This window comes from Vulpes vulpes, chromosome 13 (genome assembly GCF_048418805.1).
Source record: "Vulpes vulpes isolate BD-2025 chromosome 13, VulVul3, whole genome shotgun sequence".
NCBI classification, from domain to species: domain Eukaryota; kingdom Metazoa; phylum Chordata; class Mammalia; order Carnivora; family Canidae; genus Vulpes; species Vulpes vulpes.
Window position 1 is genome coordinate 40,706,966 of NC_132792.1, and position 24,300 is coordinate 40,731,265.

The window sequence follows — 24,300 nt, forward strand, 5'->3', positions numbered from 1 at the left end:
ATGGCTGTTTTCTTTACCTGATTATATTCAGGTTTTTTTCTTTCTTCTTTTTTTTTCTGTTTTGTTTAAGTCTTTTTAAATTTTCATCTTTACATTCTATCCTTTTAATGTATTTAATTTTATTTTTGTATATGTATGTTTTTCTTCCTTTACAATTTTGAGATGTAGCTTCTTCTAATAAACTGATCAAAATACACTCAGAATATAGTGTATTGCTCTGTTCTGTTCACCTGTTTATATTCCTTTTTTTTCTTCTAATATTCATTTTTATAGCTACATTCTAACCTTTCATTGTATTTAATTTTTTTCATATATGTTCTTTCATTACAATTTTGGGATCTAATATTCTAGCAGATGGAATAAAATACACACAGGATTTAGCCTATTGCTCTATTCTATTCACCTGTCTGATTATATTCTCTCTCTTTTTTTTTCAGTTTTGGGTCTCTTCTGATTTGTTTAGCGTATATTTCTCTAGGGTCGTTGTTACCATTTTAGTATTTTGTTCTCTCGTTCATCTATTCTTCTCTGGGCAGAATAACAAAATGGAAAAACTCACCTCAAAAAAGAGAAAAAGAGGCAGTACTGACTGCCAGGGACCTAATCAGTATGGACACAAGTGAAAAGTCAGAACTAGAGTTCAAAATACTGATTATAAAGATAATAGCTGGGTTTAAAAAAGCATAGAAGACATTAGAGCATCCCCTTCTGGAGAAATTAAAGAACTAAATCTAATTCTAATCAAGTTGAAATAAAAGAGGCTATTAATGATATGCAATAAAAAAATGAAAGCTCTAACTGCTAGGATAAATGAAGCTAAAAAGAGAATTAGTAATATGGAAGACCAAATGAGGGAGAATAAAGAAGCTGAGAAAAAGAAAGATAAACAACTACTGGAACACGAGGGGAGAATTCAAGAGATAAGTGATACCATAAAATGAAACAATATTAGAATAAATGGCATCATAGAAAAAGAGGAAAAAGAGGGAGAGGCAGAGGTGTATTGGAACAAATTATAGGGGAGAACTTCCCTACTTTGGGGAAGGAAACAGGTATCCAAATCCAGAAGGCACAGAGAACCCACATCAAAATCAATAAAAATAGGCCAACACCCTGACATATAATGAAATTAGCAAATCTCAGAGACAAAGAAAAAGTCCTGAAAGCAGCTCAGGACAAGAGGCCCATAACTTATAAGACTAGAAACATTAAACTGGCAACAGACCTATCCAAAGACACCTGGCATGCCAGAAATGACTGGCATGATATATTCAGGGTGCTAAATGGGAAAAATACGTAGACAAGAACACTTTACCTAGGTAGGATGTCATTCAAAATAGAAGGAGAAATATAAAGCTTCCAGGATAAACAGAAACTAAAAGAACTTGTGGTCACCAAACCAGCCCTACAAGAAACAATAAAAAGGGATCCTTTAAGTGAAAAGAGAGCCCAAAAGTAACATAGACCAGAAAGGAACAGAGATCATATACAGAAACCATGACTTTACAGGTAATACAACAGCACTAAATCCATATCTTTCAATAGTTACTCTGAATGTAAATGGGTTAAATGCCTCAATCAGGAGACACAGGGTAAAAAAGCAAGACCCACTGATACTGTCTGCTAAAGATTCATTTTAGGCCCAAAGATACCTCCTTCCAGATTTATGTATTTTTTTAAACTTTTTTTTTTTTTTTTAATTTATGATAGTCACAGAGAGAGAGAGAGAGGCGCAGAGAGACAGGCAGAGGGAGAAGCAGGCTCCGTGCACCGGGAGCCCGATGTGGGATTCGATCCCGGGTCTCCAGGATGGCGCCCTGGGCCAAAGGCAGGCGCTAAACCACTGCGCCACCCAGGGATCCCTAAACTTTTTTTTTTTTTTTTAAGATTTTATTTATTTATTCATGAGAGAGAGAGAGAGAGAGGCAGAGGCTTAGGCAGAGGGAGAAGCAGGCTCCATGCAGGGAGCACAACATGGGACTTGATCACACCCTGGGCCAAAGGCGGCGCTAAACCACTGAGCCACAGTGGTTGCCCACCTCCAGATTTAAAGTGAGAGGCTGAAAACCCATTTATCATGCTAATGGAATTAAAAAAAAAAAAAAAAAGCTGTGGTGGGAATCTTTATAACAGACTAACTAGATTTTAAGCCAAAAACCCGTAATAAGAGATGAGGAAGGACACTATATCATAATTAAAGGGTCTCTTCAACAAGAAACTCTTAACAATTATAAATATTTAGGCCCCTAACATGGGAGCAGTCAATTATATAAGACAATAACAAAAATAAAGAAACACATCAATAACACAATAATAGTAGGGGACTTTAACGCCCCTCATAGTAATGGAAAGATCTAAGCAGAAGATCAACAAGGAAACAGGGCTTTGGATGACACACTGGACCAGATGAACTTGACAGATATATTAAACATTCCATCCTAAAAGCAAAAAATACACATTTTCCTCAAATGCAGATGCAACATTCTCCAGAACAGATCACATACTGGGTCACAAATCAGGTCTCAACCGGTACCAAAAGACTGGGATCACTGCCTGCATATTTTCAGACCACACTGCTTTAAAACTGGAACTCAATTACAAGAGGAAATTTGGAAAGAACTTAAATATAAGGACGTTAAAGAGTAGCCTACTATGGAATGAGTGGGTCAACCAGGAAATTAAAGAAGAATTAAAAAATCCTGGGAACAAATGAAAATGAAAACACAACTATTCAAAATCTTTGCGATGTAGCAAAGGCGGTCCTAAGAGGGAGGTATATGGCAATACAAGCCTTCAAGAAACAAGAAAGATCTCAAATACACAGCCTAACCTTACACCTAAAGGAGCTGGAAAAAGAAGAGCAAATAAAGCCTAATCCCAGCAGGAGAAAAGAAATGATAATGATTAGAGCAGAAATCAATGAAATAGAAACGAAAAGAACAGTAGAACAGATTAATGAAACTAGGAGCTAGTTCTCCGAAAGAATTAGTAAGATTGATAAACCCCCTCCTGTCCAGATTTATCAAAAAGAAAAGAGAAAGGACCCAAATAAATAAAATCATGAATGAAAGAGATCACAACCAACACCGAAGAAATACAATTATAAGAACATGTTATGAACAACTATATGCCAACAAATTAGGCAATCTGGAAGAGATGGATGCATTCCTACAGATGTATAAACTACCAAAACTGAAACAGGAAGAAACAGAAAATCTGAATGACCCATAACTAGCAGGGAAATGAAGCAGTAATCAAAAATCTCCCAACAAACAAGAATCCAGGGCTGATGGCTTCCCAGGGAACTTCCACCAAACATTAAAGGAAGAATTAATACCTATTTTTCTGAAGCTGTTTTAAAAAGTAGAAATGGAAGGAAAACTTCCAAACTTGTTCTATGAGGCCAGCATTACCCTGGTCCCAAAACCAAGGACCCCACCCAAAAGGAGAATTACAGACCAATATCCCTGATGAACATAGATGCCAAAATTCTCACCAAAATACTAGCCAACAGGATCCAACAGTACATTAAAAGGATGATTCACCACAACCAAGCGGGTTTATTCCTGGGCTGCAAGGGTGGTCCAACATCCACAAATCACTCAATGTGACACAATCACATTAATAAAAGAAAGGACAGGGATCCCTGGGTGGCGCAGCGGTTTGGCGCCTGCCTTTGGCCCAGGGCGCGATCCTGGAGACCCTGGATCGAATCCCACATCGGGCTCCCGGTGCATGGAGCCTGCTTCTCCCTCTGCCTGTGTCTCTGCCTCTCTCTCTCTGTGACTATCATAAATAAATAAAAATTAAAAAAAAAAAAAAAAATTTAAAAAAAAAAAAAAAAAAAGAAAGGACAAGAACCATGTGATCCTCTCAATATATGCAGAAAAAGCATTTGACAAACTACAGCATAGTTTCTTGACTAAAACTCTTCACAGTGTAAGGACAGAGGGAACATACCTTGATACCATAAAAGCCATATACAAAAGCCCATAGCTAATATCATTCTCAATGGGTAAAACTGGGAACTTCTCCCCTAAGGTCAGGAACACAGCAGGGATGTCCACTATCATCACTGCTGTTCAACATCGTACTAGAAGTCCTAGCCTCGGCAACCAGACAACAAAAAGAAATAAAAGGGATCCGAATCAGTAAAGAAGTCAAACCCTCACTCTGTAGATGATATGATACTCTGTGGAAAACCCAAAAGACTCCACCTCAAAATTGGTAGACTCATACAGGAATTCAGCAAAGTGGCAGGATATAAAGTCAATGCACAGAAACCAGTTGCATTTCTATACACTAACAATGAGACATAAGTAAGAGAAAGGAAGGAGTCAATTCCCTTTACAATTGCACCAAAAACCATAAGATATCTAGGAATAAATCTAACCAAAGAGGCAAAGGATCTATACTCAGAAAACTATAGAACACTCATGAAAGAAATTGAGGAAGACAACAAAGAAATGGAAAAACATTCCATACTCATGGATTGGAAGAACAAATATTGCTAAAATGTCTATGCTACCTAGAGCAATCTATACATTCAATGCAATCCCTACCAAAATACCATCAAGTTATTTCACAGAGTTGGAACAAATAATTCTAAAATTTGTAGGGAACCAAAAAGACCCTGGATAGCCAAAGGAATGTTGAAAAGGAAAACAAAAACTAGTGGCATCAAAACAGCAGACTTCATGATTATTACAAAGCTGTAGTCATCAAGACAGTATGGTCCTGGCATAAAAACACACACATAGATCAATGGAACAGAATAGACAACCCAGAAATGGACTCCCAACTCTATGGTCAACTCATCTTCGACAAAGCAGGAAAGAATATCCAGTGGAAAAAAGTCAGTCTCTTTAACAAATGATATTAGGAAAATTGGACAGCCACATGCAGAAGAATGAAACAGGACCATTTCCTCACAACACACAAAAACAGACTCAAAATGATGAAGGATCTAAAAGTGAGGCAAGAACCCATCAAAATCCTAGAGAACACAGGCAGCAACCTTTGTGACCTTGACCGCGGCAACTCCTTCCTAGACAGGTCTCCAAAGGCAAGGGAAACAAAGGCAAAAATGAACTATAGGGACTTCCTCAAGATAAAAATATTTTGCACAGCAAAGGAAACAGGTGACAAAACCAAAAGACAATCTACAGAATGGGAGAAGATATTTGCAAATGACCTATCAGATAAAGGGCTAGTATCCAAGATCTATAAAGAACTTATCAAATTCAACAACCAAAGAACAATCCAATCAAGAAATGGGCAGAAGAGATGAATAGATATTTCTCCAAAGAAGACATCCAGATTGCAAACAGACACACACAAAAATGCTCCACATCACTCGGCATCAGGGAAATACAAATCAAAACCACAATGAAATACCACCACCTCATACCAGTTAGAATGGCTAAAATTAGATGTTGGCAAGGATGCAGGGAAAGGGGAACCCTCATACACTGTTGGTGGGAGTGGGAGATGGGGGGATGGGGTAATTGAGTGGTGGACATTAAGGAGGGCATGTGATGTAATGAGCACTGGGTGTTATGTAAGACTGATGAATCACTGACCTCTACCTCTGAAACTAATAATACATTATACATTAATTAATTGAATTTAAATAAAACCTAAAAATGTAAAGTAATTAAGAGTGGACTATATTAAATACAGCATTTATTTAAAAGTTGAAAAAGGACTAAAAGCCTTTGCCCATTAATGTAAACTGCATCAATATTCCATTAACAGACATAGAGGCACTGAACAGCACGGGACTCACCTTCACAGACTGGCTGTTGGGATCTTTGACATCAATGTCACTGTACGCAATGGTAATTAAAGGAGGGTATATATTTCCATTTTTTGTATTAGGTACAAGGTGGATGCTGTTTATGAGAAAATACATTTCTAGTTATAAAGATATCTAAGTGTTTAAGCATTCAGTTAACTTACTGGTTGTTTTTTTTTGTTTTTGTTTTTTTGTCTTTTTTTTAATATGGATAGTCTTGGTGATCTCAGAACCAACCAGTTAATAAGGACTAGGGAAGGTCAAACATAAACTAATGATAACAACACAAGCTATCTTAAGTTTTACAAATGAAATCACTGAACTATTGTGAACCATTTCTGAGGTTTTGATTTTCAAAAGAGAAAGATGTGGGTGACGGGCACTGAGGGGGGCACTTAATGGGATGAGCACTGGGTGTTATACTATATGTTGGCAAATCTAAATTCAATAAAAAAAAAAAGAGAGGTGAATTCTTCACAAAATAATGTGTGTCATATCTAGTACAATTTATGGCACATAGTGGAGTGCATTTTGCTGAATTCAATGCATGGTATAATTTGTAAATTCAAAAAGGAAAGTGCCAAACACTAGGGGGTGGCATGGTTTCACTACAATCAAGTCAGACCTGACTAGATCCAATTTCATTTTTACTAGTGATACTACATTAGTAGATTAAGGGAATGCTAAATAAAAACACAGTACATTTGGACTTCATCAAGATATAAAGGCTTCTGTACCACTTATACCTCATAAGACTGAGATGAAAATCAGAATGAAATAACAATGAAAAAAAGTTTATTAAAGTGCTTCAAAGTGCCAGACTCATAAGATGATGGTGTTGATCTTCACCAGTGTTCAAAGTACACACCAAAAAATATGGGGGTGGGAAAGTCGGTTATGATCTAGAGGTAGCAATCTCACACTGAAAAGAGAAATAAGAGCTGCATGGCACTACTCTTACAGTAGGGTCATCATTAAGACATCCTAAGAAGAGGGAGGTGTTGCTAGTTAATCTGGGCCAACCCAGACGAGTAGCTATGAAAGGAGGTGAAAACACACAAGAGGCCTACTCATTGCAAACACTGGGTGGGCTCTTTCTACCATTCCCATTTCAGCCCACTGCTGTTTAATTCCCCTCCACCTTTCAACCCATTCTAATTCAGCAGGGCCAGAGAATGAATTCTGACAAAACTCAGGTTCTTCTGATATAATTCTTCCCTTGGAGCTCCTCACTTCTACTGGTGCATACCAATCTACACAGATTAAAAAAAAAAACAAAACTTACATATTATTCCAATTCACTTGTCCTTACAGTTTTCCTCTTGATAATTACTAGTAAATACTTTCATTATAACATTTTCCTGTACACTGCAAGCTTAATTTAGAAAAACAGATGTTTGGGATGCCTGGGTGGCTCAGCATTGGAGCATCTGCCTTCGGCTCAGGGCAGTGATCCTGGGGTCCTGGGATCAAGTTCCACATTGGGCTCCCCGTATGGAGCCTGCTTCTCCCTTTGCCTGCTTTGTGTCTTTCATGAATAAATAAAATCTTAAAAAAAAAAACAAACGAAAAACATGTTTGTTCACCTCAGTGATATCTGGGTAGCAATTCGAATTAGTCTTGGCTGACTTCCTAAGTCATTTTCTCGTCCACTTAGTGCATCCACCAAGAAAATGCGCCGAGTCAGAAGCCACTTGCCAGAGCTACTGTCTTTTATCATAAAAAGAAAGAAAAAAAGGTGGCATTAAAAAAATACCTTCAAATTGTTCAAGATGGCTCTCAAGGAGAAGTTTACTGAATAAATTTAAAACACAAAATCAGCACATTCTGTTTTAGATAAGATGGCTGCACAGGCAGTTATTGCTGTAAGAAATTCCTGGTAATAGCTTTTCCTACCTCACCTGACTATGGTCTGATTGTTTGGAAGATATTTTCCCTGCAAATTACCTAATAAGGATTTTAATGATACGAGAACAAAATAAATGAATTATCAGGAAAGCAGCTTTAGAACAGCTGAAGAAGTGCAGCCCCAATTTTCAGTTCTACTAATTTTTCTCAGCTTATACTTAAATGATAGTATTAATTTTTAAACAATACCCTGACACATTTGGTAAAAATGTCTAAATAAACCAGCCCCTCCTATTGTTTTACTTTTTGGTAGACTGTATAAAACCATATAACAAGAGAAAATCCATAACCTTTTTTATAACCCATGATTTATTAAATTATCATGTTGTTGGACTTATTTATTGGTTTTTAGCTCAGATGTCTTACCTTGGTTCACAAATATTTTATTGTATTGAAGATTTAGGTTTAACACAGGCACGGCCCAAATATATTGGTCCTGATTTTCATCAGTATATTCAAGGTACACATCATAAAATATAGGAGAGGGAAAGTCCGTTAAGATCTTAGAGATAGGAATCTCACACTGGAAAATAAAATTAAAAATAAAAGCACTGAAAATTAGAAAGCATATTTAGTATCTTTTAAATGATAATGAATGATATGTATCTCATAGCTATTAATTTTGTAAATAAAGTATCTTTAAACTATCTTGTTTATATGCATTTCAATGCGCCTTCTAAAACATGGATACCATAAATGACTCTTTTAAGGGCCAAAAAAGTAAGAGTAAAGAACTGCCTAGTTCTTGTCCTACAACACAGCTGGAGAGGGTATGCCTTAATCCTCAACTTGAAGCGTACATTAGTGAAAAAATTTAAAAACTACTGTCCTATAGAATGAGGTCTTAATTCTTTCTCCTGATGTACAATGTTGTCTGTGATTCCCTTAAAAGAGTCAGGCTTATCTCCCACTGCTCCCTACAGTGTTAAGGTCCATTCAAACTAATCTACTTGCAGTTCCTAAATACACGATGCTATTCTACATCTCTCTGACATTGCAAACATTCCTGCCTGACATTCCCTTCCCCACTGTGTTTCACTGGTAAACTCATATTCGTTCTATAAGCCCAAACATCACTCATTCTGAGAAGTCTTTTAGTACTTCCCCAGGAACTGCTGATGACTCCTCCTTTGTGTCAATATGGTACCTTGTACACACCACATTCCACATTCTTTGCAATTCTTTGTCTAGGTAACTCTTTTCTCTACTAGGCTGTAAACTACTTCAGAGGCAGCCAGGGTGAATGGAAAACCCAGGGATTTCAAGCATAATAGAACACTGGCTCCACAATTTACCTGATGCAAGATCTTAAGTCAATTACCCAACCTCCCTGAGCACCATTTCCTCAACTCCAAAGCACAGATAATGAATGATATGTATCTCATAGCTATTTCACAGATGAAATGAGATAACAAGGGTAAAATGCTGAGCATCCAGCAGCAGGCATTAACCAGGATTGATTCTCCTGACTCACGGTAAACACATAACGGTTCTTTTTTCTTTTTTAAATAATACATAACTCATATATGATAATAAAAGTAAACGCATGTTCATGATAGAGGACTTGGAAAATATAAAATAAAGAAACCAGTCACTTGTAATCCCATCATGTAGAGATAACCACTGTTAAAAATGTTTATTGTCAAAAAGAAAAAATGTTTATTGTCTTCCAATCTAGTTTCCATGATGACATTTTCATCACAGTTCTGTTCTATGGTGTGTGTATATGCATTTTTTCAAGAAGTATTTTTGTAGACAAGTCAATGTCTTTCAAAAGTTTAAGGACTCATAATATTCCTTTGTATCATACTGTAATTTCAAAACTGGGTTTCCAAAGGAAGGAAAGTCAGGGAGGATAGAGGAAGAAAAAGTATGGAAGGAGAGAAAAAGTGGCCTTTGTACTTGTTAACTGGGGGGGGTAGAGGGAGGTGAGAGTAACATTTTTATTAGTCACTAAAAATAATGTTTTCACTTTATTTTAAAATGCTTAGAATATTATTTTTAAAACCTATATGCCTAGAAGTAAATGAACAATAATTATGAAAATCTTACAGTAGATGGTATTTAAACTCTACAGAAAACAAGGTAAGACTTTCTGCACCCAAATTATTAAAAAATTTTATCAGTGAAATTATTCATTATTATTAAGAAACATTTTGAAAATTCAAAGATCATTCCAATTACTGTTGATGTGAAAAATGAAGCTAAAATATAGACTAATATAGTTCAAACTTACATTTTGTTGATAGGTTGTTCCAAAAGAATAAGCAGCATTCAGTCTTATCTCTGTGTCTGGACAAAGCTATAGCAAAAAAACACAACTGATTAATATTTCAGAATACTGTTTTCTTTGCTTGATTGGGGTTTAGTCAAGAGTTCTTAAACCCCGACATAACATATGCTTTATATAATACTATTTAAAGTAGTTTTAAAAAATTCCTTTTTTTTTTTTTGGAAAGCAAGTCATCTTTTAAGAGCAGCCTACTTACATTCGAATGTCATTAGGAAAGAAAGATGCATATAAACACAGCAGTATTCACATCTCATGTTCTGCTTTTTTTTTTTTTTGATTGTTTATTGCTAGTATTCATTTACCTATTTATTTTTAAAATTAAAAAAATTAATTTAAATTCAATTAATTAACATAGTGTATTATTGGTTTCAGAGATAGAGGTTAGTGATTCATCAGTCTCATATATAACACTCAGTGCTCATTACATCACATGCGCTCCTTAACGTCCATCCCCCAGTTACCCCATCCTCCCACTCCCCACCAGCAACCCTCAGTTTGTTTCTTGGGAATAAGAATCTCTTATGGTTTGTCTCCCTCTCTGATTTCATCTTGTTTTACTTTTCCCCCCTCTTCCCCAATGATCCTCTACTTTGAAGAAATTCTTATTTAAAGCACAAGAAAAGAATCAACTGGAGCATGCAAGTGATGCTCTAATCTAGTACATACCTAGTTTTCCTCATCTTTGCCTGAGGCAAAAGTAAGGCACATTAGTAATTCTTTAGCTAGAAGTATGCTCACCTGTAAAACACCTCCTTCTAAAGTTTGCCACTTAAGAAAATTTCCTCTTACATCATAGGAAGCAGCAACGAACTTCAGTTTTCTATTCTAATTAAATGAAAATAAGAATAAAATAATGTCACATATGCAAGAAGCAATGCAGTATTTTATAAAGAAATATTCATTGTTGACTAATCCTTTCTTTTCCCAGATATCAAATATTAAATACAACTATCTTTACTTTGAAGCAAAATTAATCTAAGTATCTTTATGATTAAACCACACCTAAAAATAAATGAACTATATTTTTGCATTAAAACTATTATTCCAGAATTGATGGCAACGCTAGTGACAGATAACCTTCTCTGAAACCTGTTATGTGTGTATGTGCATGCGCAAGTGCATGCACATGTATAGAAGAGTGAGGGAGTGACTGCGGGGGAGAATAGTCCATCTTTCTAGAAGCTCAAAAAGCTGAAAGTAAAAATTTGGACCTGTGAAATGCTCAGGAAATGGCACAGAGTCCCAATTAATCTTTAGAAGCACTTCTTAAACATGCAGAGATACAGAAGGCCTGAGTATATCTGGCATTTGGTGATGTAAACTACCTTCAGTCCCAGGAGCGCTACTTGCCGCCACAACCACATAATCCAGAGGTATCCATATACTGGTAAGACTGCAAAATGCTATACTGTTTAATTCCTATAAGCACCTGATTTTTAGGTTTAATTTAATAATCACATTTTTAAAAAACAACCTAAAGAATCAAGAATTATGACTAATAACATTCTTATGACCTTTTAAAATGAGAAATCAAAATACAGTTGTTCTTTAATAATCTAGTGACTTATACCTGGTTTTCCCCTTTAAAACTGAAATTTGTAGGAAGAGGTGTGGTACTAAGTACTTGAGGTGCTAATCCCAGCTGGTCTCCATAAAACAGCCATGGAAGATTCTGTCTCCTGTAAACAATTAGAGTTGTTTTAGTAATGGGGCACCAAAAGGAACTGCACTGAATCTGGTTAAAATGACAATTCAACAATCAGGGTATCTTTACCAAAATGAAACAGAGTGAACAGTGCGCAGTCCAGCAGTATTTTCAAAGATAAACTGAAATAGTCGGCATGCATCAAAAGTGGTAGAGTCGTAAGAATTCATGTTCATCACACACATGTTTCCAAGAGCTTGGCAGGATGTTAGGTTGGCATACACCTACGAGGGAACCATGGCAAAGAGATGTAACACGGACTTTAATACTCTAGCAAAAACTCATATAAAAATTATGCTTGGTTTTAATTGTACCTAGTCTACAAATTCTTTTTGGCAATATTATTTTGCTCTTTAATACCTTTCCTCTAATTTAAGTAGAAAAGAACTTTCTACATGAATAATGTGGGCATTTTAATTGTAAGTTATAGGTGAAACTATAAAGATAAGCAACTGAATAAAGAACTAAAAAAAAAAAGAACTAAAAACATAGCATGACATTTAAAAAAACTATGAAGTAAAATAACTCTATTTAAAAGAATACTAATTGTTGAGTTCGCCCCTTAAACTTCTCAGTTTTCCCTATCAGGAAGAGGCAATGCCATTTTTACAAATTACTCAAGTTAAACATTACAATGATCTTCTTTCTTTCCCTTCCCAAACCCAACTCCTCAGTAGATCCTGTTGGCTCAATCTTCACAGTATATCCAGAAACTGAACTTCTCTCATTTCCACGCTACCACTCTTGTCCATGGGTCCATCACCTCTCACTCAGATTACTGTAATACTCTCCTGCCTGGTCTCCCTGCTTCTGCAAAATCTCTTCTCCATGCTCGTGATCCTTTCAAAACCTGAAGTTCAATCGTATTTTCCTTTGCACAAAATCCTTCTATCCTCATTGCAGCGCTTGCTTTGGCAGCACATATATCCCCCTTGCAGTAAACTCCACGTTCTCACCATGGCCACCCCCTGCATCCCCAAATTCATCTCTCCACTTTTCATCACTCACTCGGCTTTGGCCGCTCTAGCCTCCTTCCTGTTTATTAAGCATAAACATACCAGAGAACTCCTGCTTTGGAACCTCTGCATTTGCTTGTGGCTCTCACTTCCTCAGAGCTTTGTTCAGGCTAGGTATCACCCACAGAGATACCTATCCTGACCACCCTATATAAAATAGTATCCCTGCCACTCTCTATGCTCTTTATACTGGTTAATTTGTCTCCATAGCACTTAGAACTGCCTGCATTTACCTAGAATATAATTCCATGAGGGATTTTTTTCCTGTCTTTTTCTGAAATACATTACCTGATTTGAGAATAGGGCCCGGAACACAGCAGATTATTAATAAATATGTACTAAGTGACAGTATGAATCACCTTCCCCTAACACTCAATTCCAGCTGAACAACCTTGAAGACATTCAATTTTGCATATTTTCTTTCCACTAGAAATGGCCTATTCTTCTTATAGAATATGACCATGGAGATACATCTACTTAGAAGACTTTTATTATCTGAATAAAAAAACGGTGGCACAATTCTTCAAAATGAAATAAAATTATTTTTAAAAAATTCAAACTCACCCAACAAGCAGCTGCTGATGACTGCAAATACTTTGCAAACCATTCTGAAGACAAAGACGTGCCCTGTTCACAAAAAGAGAAGTTTCAGTTTCTTAATTTTATATTTACTTTAAGACTTTTTAAAAAAATGTATTTATTTGAGAGAAAGAGAGAGCACAATCAGGGGGAAGGACAGTGGGAGAAGGAGAAGCAGACTCTCCGCTGAGCAGGGAACCCAATGCAGGGCTTGATCCCAGGACCCTGATCATGACCTGAGCTGAAGGTAGAAGCTTAACTGGCTGAGCCACCCATGCACCACAAGATAAGTTTTAGTTTTAAATGCAAATGAAGATTTCTTACCTATATTGCTAGGAAAACATTAATGTGCATATTTTCCAATGGGAAATATGCACTATTGCTTTCTCAGTGTTACCAGAAACTAGTTTTAATGGGACTATAAGAATTAATTCTAACCAAATTCAGTTATCACAAATAAGGACTGCACTGCAAAATCATGTCACTTCGGCAAAAGATATAAGGAAACAAAGTGTGTCTATAATCCAAAAAAACTAAACGCCCATTTTAGTAATACGAGAAACAAAGAACAAAATGGCAAAATATAAAAGAAAACCTAGATACTGATTCAGTATTTCATTGTTAACATTGCTGATTTAGGATTATTATACTGCATTAAATTGGCAAGTAATAACAGAGAAATATTTATGAATGATTTTTAAGCAACAGGAAATCGGGGATATACAGAATAACCAATATTTAAAATTTCCAAAGTGGTGATTCTCAAACAATGATGAACATCAGAATCACCTGTGGGATTTCCTAAGAACAGAAAATGCCTGGCTGTATTCCAAATCAATCTCCAAGACGAGAGCAAGTCATGCATGTGCTCTGAAAGCTGCAGATACAAATCTCTGGCTAAGAACCACTGGTTTAGAGCTTATCCGAACATCTTGCTAAAAAATGACACACTGAGAAACACCATTCAGAGTATATCTTCTGGACATGCATGTACAGAGGAGATAACGCCAAATTATATGGAACATGGTACCAAAGCTATCAAAAATAAAATTATGTCATTATTTTCATCTCTCAAGAAGCAAAAATTCTCCCTTTTTATGAAAAAACTCACATGTATGTATAAGACCGCAGATCACATTAAAAAATTAGTAAAAATGGAAAGCAGTTACAATGGTGCTTGGAAATTTGTATAAAATAAACCCATGGACTATTCTAGTGGCAATGTTAAAGATGTATGATCCTTTCACAAAGTAATATCTACACATTTTAACCCAGGAGTTTAGAAAACACTTAGGAAACTTAGCTTAAGGAAATAATCTCTCCAAAAGGAAAAACATATCTATGTGCATAAAATGGTTGATAGCAATATTGTTAATAACAGAAAACCTAAATATTCAAAGGTACTACTATTATATAAATTTCAGTACATTAATGAGAGTGTTCGGTAACTATTAAAAATTATATTGGTTGAGCCTGGAACATGGTATAGAGAAACCAACAAAGTACAAAAAGACTGATGGAGACATGTTCAAATAACACAGGAGATCTCTCAAAATTTAGGACAATTTGAGCTTTGAAACAATTATAACACACTGAATAAACAAAGATTTCATGAGTTCACAATAAAGTAAAAACACACAAAAAAGCACAGAGAGAAAGGAAAGCACTCTTTACAGAAAATTGCTAACTAATAAGTGTAGAGGGAATAAAAGAACTGTGAAATTATTGTGAAATGACCAATTTACAACTTGACTCAGGCACGGGCTGGCTTATCAATGGCCACTAAAATGGGTATTTACACAGTGCCAAATTAAAATTTCAGACTAACTTATTAATCACAGTACCTTTACAATGAAGAGAAGTGGAAGATACCATGGTGACCTGGCCACTGAATTTAGCTGCACCAGGAAATGGAGCACTTAACGTGTTGTACTCTTTGTTATAATGCAATGGCAGTATACAACACCTATATCATATTCTTGCAAAAAAGATGTTTCATTGAGTCTTAATCATGAGAAAACAATCAGAAATGTCTATATGCGGGATACTCTACAAGACAGCTGACCTTGACTCTGTATGCAATGGCATAAAACAACAGCAAAAACAATGACAAAAACCCATAAAAGCAAAACAGAATAGGGTCTAGATTAAAGAAAATTAAAAGATTAATTGCAGTGTGGGATCTTTAAACGGATCCTTGGATTCTCACCTCCCCACTATGCGCCTGCAAAAAAGGGAGAGGGCAGGCATAAAGGACATTCTTGGAACAAGAGGGGAAATTTGAATATGAACGGTGTGTCAGGTAATTCTAATAATTTTAAATTTCTTTGCTGTGATGCCAACAAAAGCCCCCTTGTTCTTAGAAGCTACATAATAAAATACCTAGGAGTGAACTGTCATACATTCATGACTTATTTTCAAGTTGCTCAGAAAAGTGTGTGTGTGTATATGTATGCATTTTATATACACATGGAAAGATAAAGCAAATGCAGCATCATGTTAATAACTGGTTAACCTTGGTGAAATATATATATAGTCATAGTTTTGTATTTTGAACTCTTCTGTGATTCTGAAATTTTCAAAATAAAAGTGAGAAAAACATACAACCAAGATGCTAGATCACTAATCACTATTACTATCTTCAGCGAAAGACAATGGAAAGACACTGACTCAACTATATAGAAATTCTTTATTACTGATTGGCAGGTACATTGCTACAGTAGGATTAAATGCCTCTCATAAAATTGTACAAAACTAATTATGTTTCAATTTTGTATTATCCAAAAAACATCTGATCTGTCATGTTCTAAGTATACTTTTCCAGTTAGGAAGAGTGTAAATTACCAAGTTAATACAAGTACTTTAGTCTAGCTGCCAATTACAGTAACAACATAAACTAATAAGTATGCATTCTGGTTTATCAATCCATCTAGTCTCTTGTGGATTTATTTTGAACTGGTCCCTTAGGCCCTGACCGACCTACAGGTGAACTGCTAAGGGTGCCAGGCTGAGGACTGGGCCAGGATAGTCACAGAATTTTGACTACATTTGTTTACATGTCTCATATAACTACACAGAACCTGTCTCAACACTAATTATAAAATGGTCGACTTAAAATCAAGGTTTCTAAATTTGTCCTTAGGAAAGCATCAGTTAATGTTCAAGATTCATATGTTTAAATGAAATGCATTCACTGAATCAGATGAACTTTAAGAATGGAATTGCCTTTCTCTGCCCACCTTTTCTTAACAGAGAAGTCTACAATAGATCTACTGCACAGGGGTGTGAAGAAGGGAGGACGTGCAGGTGGTGTGGAAAAGAGTAGCTTGGTTGAAAGACTGTTATACTAGGTAAACAAGTTAAGTGAGGATGAGACCAAGATTTCTCACTACTGGAGAAGGCACTTAAAATCTGTCAAAAGGAAATGTTAGAAGGAATGCTGAGGTATTGCTTTAGAGTTGAAAGTATCAGTATGAACTCATTTACTTCAATATATATATAAAATATAGAAATAGTTATAGATGTGTTTATGTATTTAACTGTGTGTGTATATATTTTTTGGCTCTGTCTCCTAAGAGGGCATTCTAAGTATGGTAACCTTGGTTTCTAAATACTGTACTCCAGAAAATCTTAGAAAAATAGCTGATGGGGTGCCAGAGTGGCTGAGCTGGTTGAGTGTCTACCTTCAGATCATAACCTGAGTGGGGAGTCTGCTTCTCCCTCAATCCTGCTTCTTCCCTCTACTCCTCCTTACTGTTTGTGCTGTCTCTCACACTCACTCTCTCTTTCAAATAAAATTAAATAAGTAAAATTAAAATAAATAAATAAAATAAAATAAAACTTAAAAAAAAATGTCTGATTCCAGGACTGGGGTAGGAAAAGTATAAGATAAGCCTGGAAATCTTGCTGTGTCAGAAAGGTAAGAAATCCTCAAAGAATGATAGAGACATATAAAAAAGATATAGGAGCTAACTTGAAAAAAAAAAAGAAAAGAAAAGAAAAGAAAAGGAGCTAACTTGAAGGGGCTTCAATGGCTAAATCTAGGACAATTTGAGCACCAAAACAAAGAACGCATATATTGGATTATAACCAATTGAATAAAATAGGAACCCACTAATCAATACTGACATAAACAAATAAATATATATATGGGGAGAAGGGAAAATTCTTCCTTACAGTAGAAGGTTAATTAATAAATGTAGAAGGAATGATGGAAACATTTGGCAACCATCATAGTAGTGGTTGATAAAGGCAAGCATAACTGATGGAGAGTAAAGCTTACTGTTACTGAACTTATTGTTAATGTTTGGTGAAGATGAAGCATAATCTTGCAAATTGTCCTCACTAAATACTAACCAATTACAAAGGGAAAAATGGTACCCTTATAGCAGACACGGTGACTTTACAGCAGGTGATCCATGTTAACATCACCAGTGATAGGACGTACGGATGTTGCATGCCTTCTGTTCTGGTACAATGCACTGAGAAAAGCAGGACATCGTTTTTGTGGTTTCCTGCCAAGCATGTCCTGATTATGAGGAAAAACTGGGTTGGACCCAGGTCAAGAGTCACCCGATAGACTGTAAGTAAGACCTGTAACCTTCAAAGCTGTGGAGTTCATGAAAGGCAGGAAAAGACTAAGGACTTATTCCAGATGAGACTGAAAGAGGCGGGAGCTCTAAATGACTGATCTGACACCAAAGAGGGAGAAGAGATCTGCTGGTCCTTTTGGCAAAATTTTTTTAAAAAGGAAAACACACGAAAAAAATGAAAATAAAGGCCTGCAAGTTTGACACTGGTATACAGAAGGTCACTATAACCTGGGGAGGAACACTCCAAATGATATGCATCTTATTGCTAAGGAACCAATTTTTGGGTGATCTCAGAGCTCCCTATTTATACCTCTTAGTATTTATTTTGTTGTTTTGCAAATATTTGGTACTTGCCTACTATCACACCCACAAGACAATACTGGAGAAGAATTCTTGCTTTATTCATCAAGAGCCTAGATTCTATGTTCATCATGGCTATCCTCCAACCCCTCCTAATCATTCTCACTGATCTAAGGACAATTTGAGCAATCAGATCCCAGCCAGTCCACCCCAAGCTCTACTTGCCTACTGAGTATTTTCAATGCTCATTAACTAATTCCTAGTCATCTAACTCCTATTCTCTTGGATTTGCGATCTCTTCGGTTCCAATTCAACCTCTTTCTTCTCATTTGACATAGAAGACACTGTCAGACCAGCATGTGTTGCAGAGGCTCTAACCCTAGGCCTCCGTGCTGTCATCTACAAAAGAAGGAATCTGGCCAGATATGAATTCTCCAGTGATTACCATGTGCAGGCACTGTGAGGTTAAGTATTATTACTATGTCCAATGTACAGACAATAAAACTAAAGTTTAGATATATTAAGTAAGTCCAAGGATATAAAACTAGTAACTGGAAAATCCAGGGTTCAAGACTACTCTCTGGTGCTCTTAACACATAATGCCACCTTCTTTCTAGGATCTGTAAAAGAACTTTCCAGCTTAAGCATTTGGTGGTTCACTGAAAAAGGATGAGCCAAGGTAGAGAATAACTGTACTTATAAATAATAATGCTAAGTGGTTAAAATTTCTTAGATTGATAATTTCTGTTTTAAAATGACTTACACAGAACTGTTTCTCATTTTAGTCCCAGATTGATGACCAAAGGCAGTAATGCAATAAAAATGCAACAAAAAAACTGAAACATACTCACAAGATCTCCATAACGAGCAGATGAAATTACACGTGAAGGAAAATTCCCTGTGCTGCTGAAACATAATCCCCCTGTCTTCATTAAAAAAAAAAAAAAAAAAAAAGACAGTTTATGGAAAGGTATAAGCAACTTAATTTTAAAATATATACTTCATTAATTTGATGAGACTTACTAAAATGTTCGGTGATGAACATGCACAGGACCTGCTGGTATTGATGAATGTTGGTTCACATCGGACACATCTGTCAACATAACAAAAAAATTTTTGAATGTTAATGAATTATGCTAGACTTAATTCCATCAAACAGTTGTCTTCCTAAATGCTGAATTAGAATAGATTCATTTAGCTAAGTAATTACTTGCAATAAAGTAAACACACTAAAAATATTAACATTGATTGGTTTTCTACCACTCCTTGTATTACAAGGTATACAAGGTATATATAAATAAAATTAACCAATAATAGGAGAGTATTCTTTTGAAACTATATGAAGTGTACAGAATAAGAAATATTGAATAGCAGATATGGTAAGCCACTCAATTACGAGCCCAACAAACTCATATAAATGAAATCCAATCTGTTCATATGCAGTTATATCAAATCTACTTTCCTTGGCTCTGTCACACAGTCTCCTTTGACTGTCACAAAGCAAAAAGAAGATATGTGTATCTATCCCTTTATTAAACTTATAATAAACACTTTTAAAGTCTATTCATTTTCCTTATTTATTTTAGGAAAATATAGCTTTCATTAATGTATGATATACAGGGAGGGACAGCATCCGCCAGAGTAGTGGGGACACTGATGGGTTTGTAGTATTCATTACTCTTAAGATAGAGCAGGTGGGAGGGGATGGGACATGGCATAGTCTTAGTCCCATAGTCCTACTCCCATAGTCCTAGTGTGAGGACTAGGGCCATAGTCCTAGGCATGAAGCAGAACTGGAAGTGAAGGCCTGGGGATCAGTCCAGTAGTCAGCCTAAGAGAAGTAGTGATCCAATACTAAACATCCTCAGAAACTACTCAAGGATTTTCTATTTTAAACTTGGGAACTGAAGAGAAAACTGTGCTTAGAGGGAAGTCATTATGTTGCCCTTTAAAAAAATTTGAAGAAGTTGAAATAGGGATATTATGCTTGAGTTAGAGACGCAGGGGTGTGTGTGAGTGTGCACGTGGTGTGCATGCAAGCATGCAAGAAGGGGAGACAAGTAGTGATAGAGAATAGGGCTATAAATCAGGCTTCTTTTGGGTTACTATAATTATCATTTATTAATTTTTTATAGAACTTTATTACAAAGCACAGTTCCTAGCACATAGTAAGTATGCTGTGAATAGATGTTAATATTTATATACTATATATATTCTAAATCATACAAATTACGTAACAACAAACAAAAACAGCTACCTTTTACGGAGCCTTTAAAGTACTAAGCTAAGAATTCACATATTGATTTCTGAGCTGTGATAAAAGCCTATGAAGTGGGTGGAGAATCTCCATTTTAAAGACAAGACTGACTTACTAAGCTTGCCAAGGTCAAACAACTGATAAGAGAATGGGCCAATGCACTCTAATCAGTCTCATTCTCTGAGCTTCAGTTTCTTTATATGTTAATGTCTACTTCTATCCTTTAGGTTATGGTGAGGAGAAGTGATATCACAGGAAGTATTTAAAAACGCAGATTTGGGGATCCCTGGGTGGCGCAGCGGTTTGGCGCCTGCCTTTGGCCCAGGGCGCGATCCTGGAGACCTGGGATCGAATCCCACATCGGGCTCCCGGTGCATGGAGCCTGCTTCTCTCTCTGCCTATGTCTCTGCCATTCTCTCTCTCTCTCTCTGTGACTATCATAAATAAAAAAACAAAAACAAAAACAAAAACAAAAAAACCACAGATTTGAGGGGCACCTGGGTGGCTCAGTCAGTTAAGCACCTGCCTTCAGCTCACGTCATAATCTTGGAGTCCCTGGATCAAGCCCCGTATCAGGCTTCTGCTCAGTGGGGAGTCTGGTTCTCCCTCTGCCCCTCACCCTGCTGGTGTTCTCTCTCTCTTGCTCTAATAAATAAATAAAATCATAAAAGGGTACAGATTCCATACAAATGTAAGATGGTATTTAAAGTCAGCACCCAGCACACTGCTTACCTGTTTCCTAAAGCATTTGCTACTGTGAAAGAGTTTTCATTTTCATCACAGAGCTTACAAGTTGCTTGAGACAACAACGTTCCATTAACATCTCTTTCCACTAAACAATCAGAAACAAAATTAAGATGTAACTCAAAGTCAACATTAATCTTCTATATACTTTGTGAAGCCCACTTGTAATTATTATCCTAATAATTTTCAAAATATCCGATTTGCAGAAGAGGCATGTTAAACATCACCATAAAAAAGTATTGAAAAGTGAAGACTTCCTCATTCCCACATAAAAAAAATACAAAAACTGACTTTCTAGGATCCCTTGGTGGCTCAGCAGTTTAGACCCTGCCTTCGGCCCAGGGTGTGATCCTGGAGTCCTGGGATCGAGTCCCACATTGGGCTCCCTGCATGGAGTCTCCCTCTCTCTCTCTCTCTCATGAATAAATAAATAAAATCCTAAAAAAATAAAATAAAGAATAAAAAAATAAAGGAAGAATTTAAAAAAAGCAACTAATTTTCAAAATCATAAGCATTTTCTTCAAGTTTTTGTTTTTGTGGTTTTTTTTTTTACTTCTTACCTGTATGTTCCTGTTACAACAAGTATATAGAAACAAGTAATTTCATAGACAGCTGACATATTTCTACAACTTAGATGGTTTTTGGTAGCTCCTATTAAAATTTTAAATTCACATACTTTTTCAACACTACAATTTCATTTTTAGATACCTAACTTACAGAAATATTGGTACATGTGTATACGGATATTTACTGAAGCATTCCTTGTTAGAAAACAACCTAAAAATTTACAATAGCAAAATGATGGAATATTCAACCTATGAAATACTATGAGATACTATGGAGTAGATTAAGAAGAATGAGGTAATCCAACAGATCATACTGGTAACTGGAGAAAGTATGCTGTAGAAAAATATTTTTGGTATGAAACATTTATATAAAAATACCAGCTATATTTCCTGTGGGTATAGTGTATATTTTAAAAACAAGAAAAAAAAGGTTCTAGAACATATCTAGAACACACATGCAAACATGTATGTGCACGCACATCAAAATGATAACAATTACTCTGAGGCTACGGGAATTAACAGAGAACCAGCATTGGGAAAATTGGTCAAAGACCATTAGTCCCAATCATAATGTTATCAATAATGTTTTATCCATAATGTTTTAAGTTTTTACAAGATGTTAAAAATGATTTTAACTGAAGTAAAGGTGAATGACTTGTTTCTCCTACAGTCATCCCTGTCTCAGTAAATGGCAATTCCATTGGACCATTTACTCAGGCCCCAAGCCTTAAGAGTATCGTTTCTTTTTACACTGCACATTAAAAACAATGAAATTAAAATTAAAAAATAAATCTGCAAATCTTGTTTGCTCTTTCTTCAAAATATATGCAGAAACTGAGTTATTCTCTCTACCTCCACAACTCTACCCCAGGCCAAGGGCCATCATCTATCACCTGGACTTTAACGACAGCTTCCTAATTGGAGCCCTGGCTCTATGCTTTAGGCAGAAACCATGTGTGATAATTTTAATCCCCTGAAAACCTTCCAGTGGCCTTGCATCTCACTTGGGGTAATTTCTAAGGTCACTATCATAGCCTACAAGGCCTTCTGTGGTCTGCACACAATCACCTCAACTTTCCAGACCCATCTGCTTGTTTTCCTCCTTCTTTGCTTCAGCCATATCGGTGTATCTGCTGCTCCTTGAACATGCTCAATATGCTCTCACCTCAGGATCTTTGTACTTGCTCTTCCCTCTGCCTAGCATGAGTACCCTAGTCATCTCTATAGCTCTGTCCCTCACTTCCTTCAAATCTTCCCTCAGATATTACCTTTCAAAAGAAGTCTTCCACAATCATCCATGTAAGATAACACTTGTTCTCTCTCCCTTGTCCTACTTCATTTGTCTTCATAGCACTTAGCATCACCTGGCATATACTGTTCATTTCTGAGATTCATTATTGTCTTCCTCTTGCCACTAGAACCTAAGTTTGATTCACTGCTCAAAGGCAGTACTCAATAAATATATTTTAATTGGAAAAAATTTAAATCGAAAGGTTTCACATAAAAATTGTATATTTTTGGCATCTTTTAAAAATTTTTTCCTATTTAAAAAAATAGGAAAATCTGATTTCATGGGACCCACATTCTTACATGATGACAACAATCTGCTGGCACTGACTAGCTAATGCCTCTTAGCTTAACTGCCCTTCTGTTTAGTGAAGTTTTAAAAATTTATTTTAAAAATTCTTTTAATTTTTTGTCAACAAATATTTATGAATAAGTGAGCATGACAACATATATTTTCAAGAATGTATAAAGACATACATACATAAAGCATTCTTGAAGAACACAAAAGAAACTTAATAGTGCTTACATTAGAGAACTAGGAATGAAAATAAGGGCAGAAGGGAAAGGGCTTAGTTTTCATATTTTTCTATACTATATATTTCTAGCCATATAAACACATTAATTTTAAAAAGTAAAATTTTAAAGTTGAAAAATACATGCCTTTTTAAGCAATAAACCTATGTGTGCTCTTAGAGTACTCTCTCCAAAGTACACTGCAAATAAACACTCCAAAATATTTATAATATTTTTAAAAACTTGGAAAGGATAGAGAATAATTACCTTAGGGTAGCTTCTGGGAAATGAAACAGATGAGAAGTGTAGACTTTCATTTCTCATTTTATAGCCTCATGATTTGATATTTTTAATGATATATACTTACTGCATTTATTTTTAAAAAACTATTTACCTGATTATCTGAGCATTTTCTTCTTATGCTAGAAATGGCAAGAGTTGAAAGAGCTTATGCCAGAAGATGTATCTTCTTTCTGTCCACTCTCCCCTACTAGCCCTTCTTGCAAATCCACAGAACAAATTAACAGCAAAAGTTCAAGATGGCTCTAAGGAGCTCACACCATGGAGAATTTTGAGTATGTAACAGCAGCCTCTAAAATAGTGAAACACTGGGGCGTCTGGGTGGCTCAGTGGGTTAAGCATCTGCCTTCAGTTCAGGCAATGATCCTGGAGTTCCAAGACAGAGCCCCATAGCAGGCTCCCCTGCTCAGCAGGGAGTCTGCTTCTCCCTCTCCCTCTGCCCC

At 36.0% G+C, this 24,300-nt stretch overlaps 1 protein-coding gene across 5 annotated transcripts in view; it reads right to left on the reverse strand.

Moving 5' to 3' along the window:
• TMEM67 (transmembrane protein 67) overlaps positions 1-24,300 on the reverse strand; it is a 61,617-nt gene that overhangs the window by 28,698 nt on the left and 8,619 nt on the right. For all 5 annotated transcript variants that reach the window (XR_003237273.2, XR_011996576.1, XR_011996577.1 and 2 more), the window contains exons 4-14: positions 21,180-21,279; positions 19,214-19,283; positions 19,042-19,116; positions 13,284-13,346; positions 11,773-11,927; positions 11,569-11,677; positions 10,737-10,823; positions 9,942-10,007; positions 8,072-8,228; positions 7,384-7,507; positions 5,789-5,894 (exon numbers count right to left, since the gene is read on the reverse strand). Coding sequence is in view for 2 of the 5 variants with exons in the window: in XM_026013634.2 (XP_025869419.1) it covers positions 5,789-5,894; positions 7,384-7,507; positions 8,072-8,228; positions 9,942-10,007; positions 10,737-10,823; positions 11,569-11,677; positions 11,773-11,927; positions 13,284-13,346; positions 19,042-19,116; positions 19,214-19,283; positions 21,180-21,279 (1,112 nt within the window). In the remaining 3 variants the exon portion in view is untranslated. The remainder of the gene's footprint in view (positions 1-5,788; positions 5,895-7,383; positions 7,508-8,071; positions 8,229-9,941; positions 10,008-10,736; positions 10,824-11,568; positions 11,678-11,772; positions 11,928-13,283; positions 13,347-19,041; positions 19,117-19,213; positions 19,284-21,179; positions 21,280-24,300) is intronic.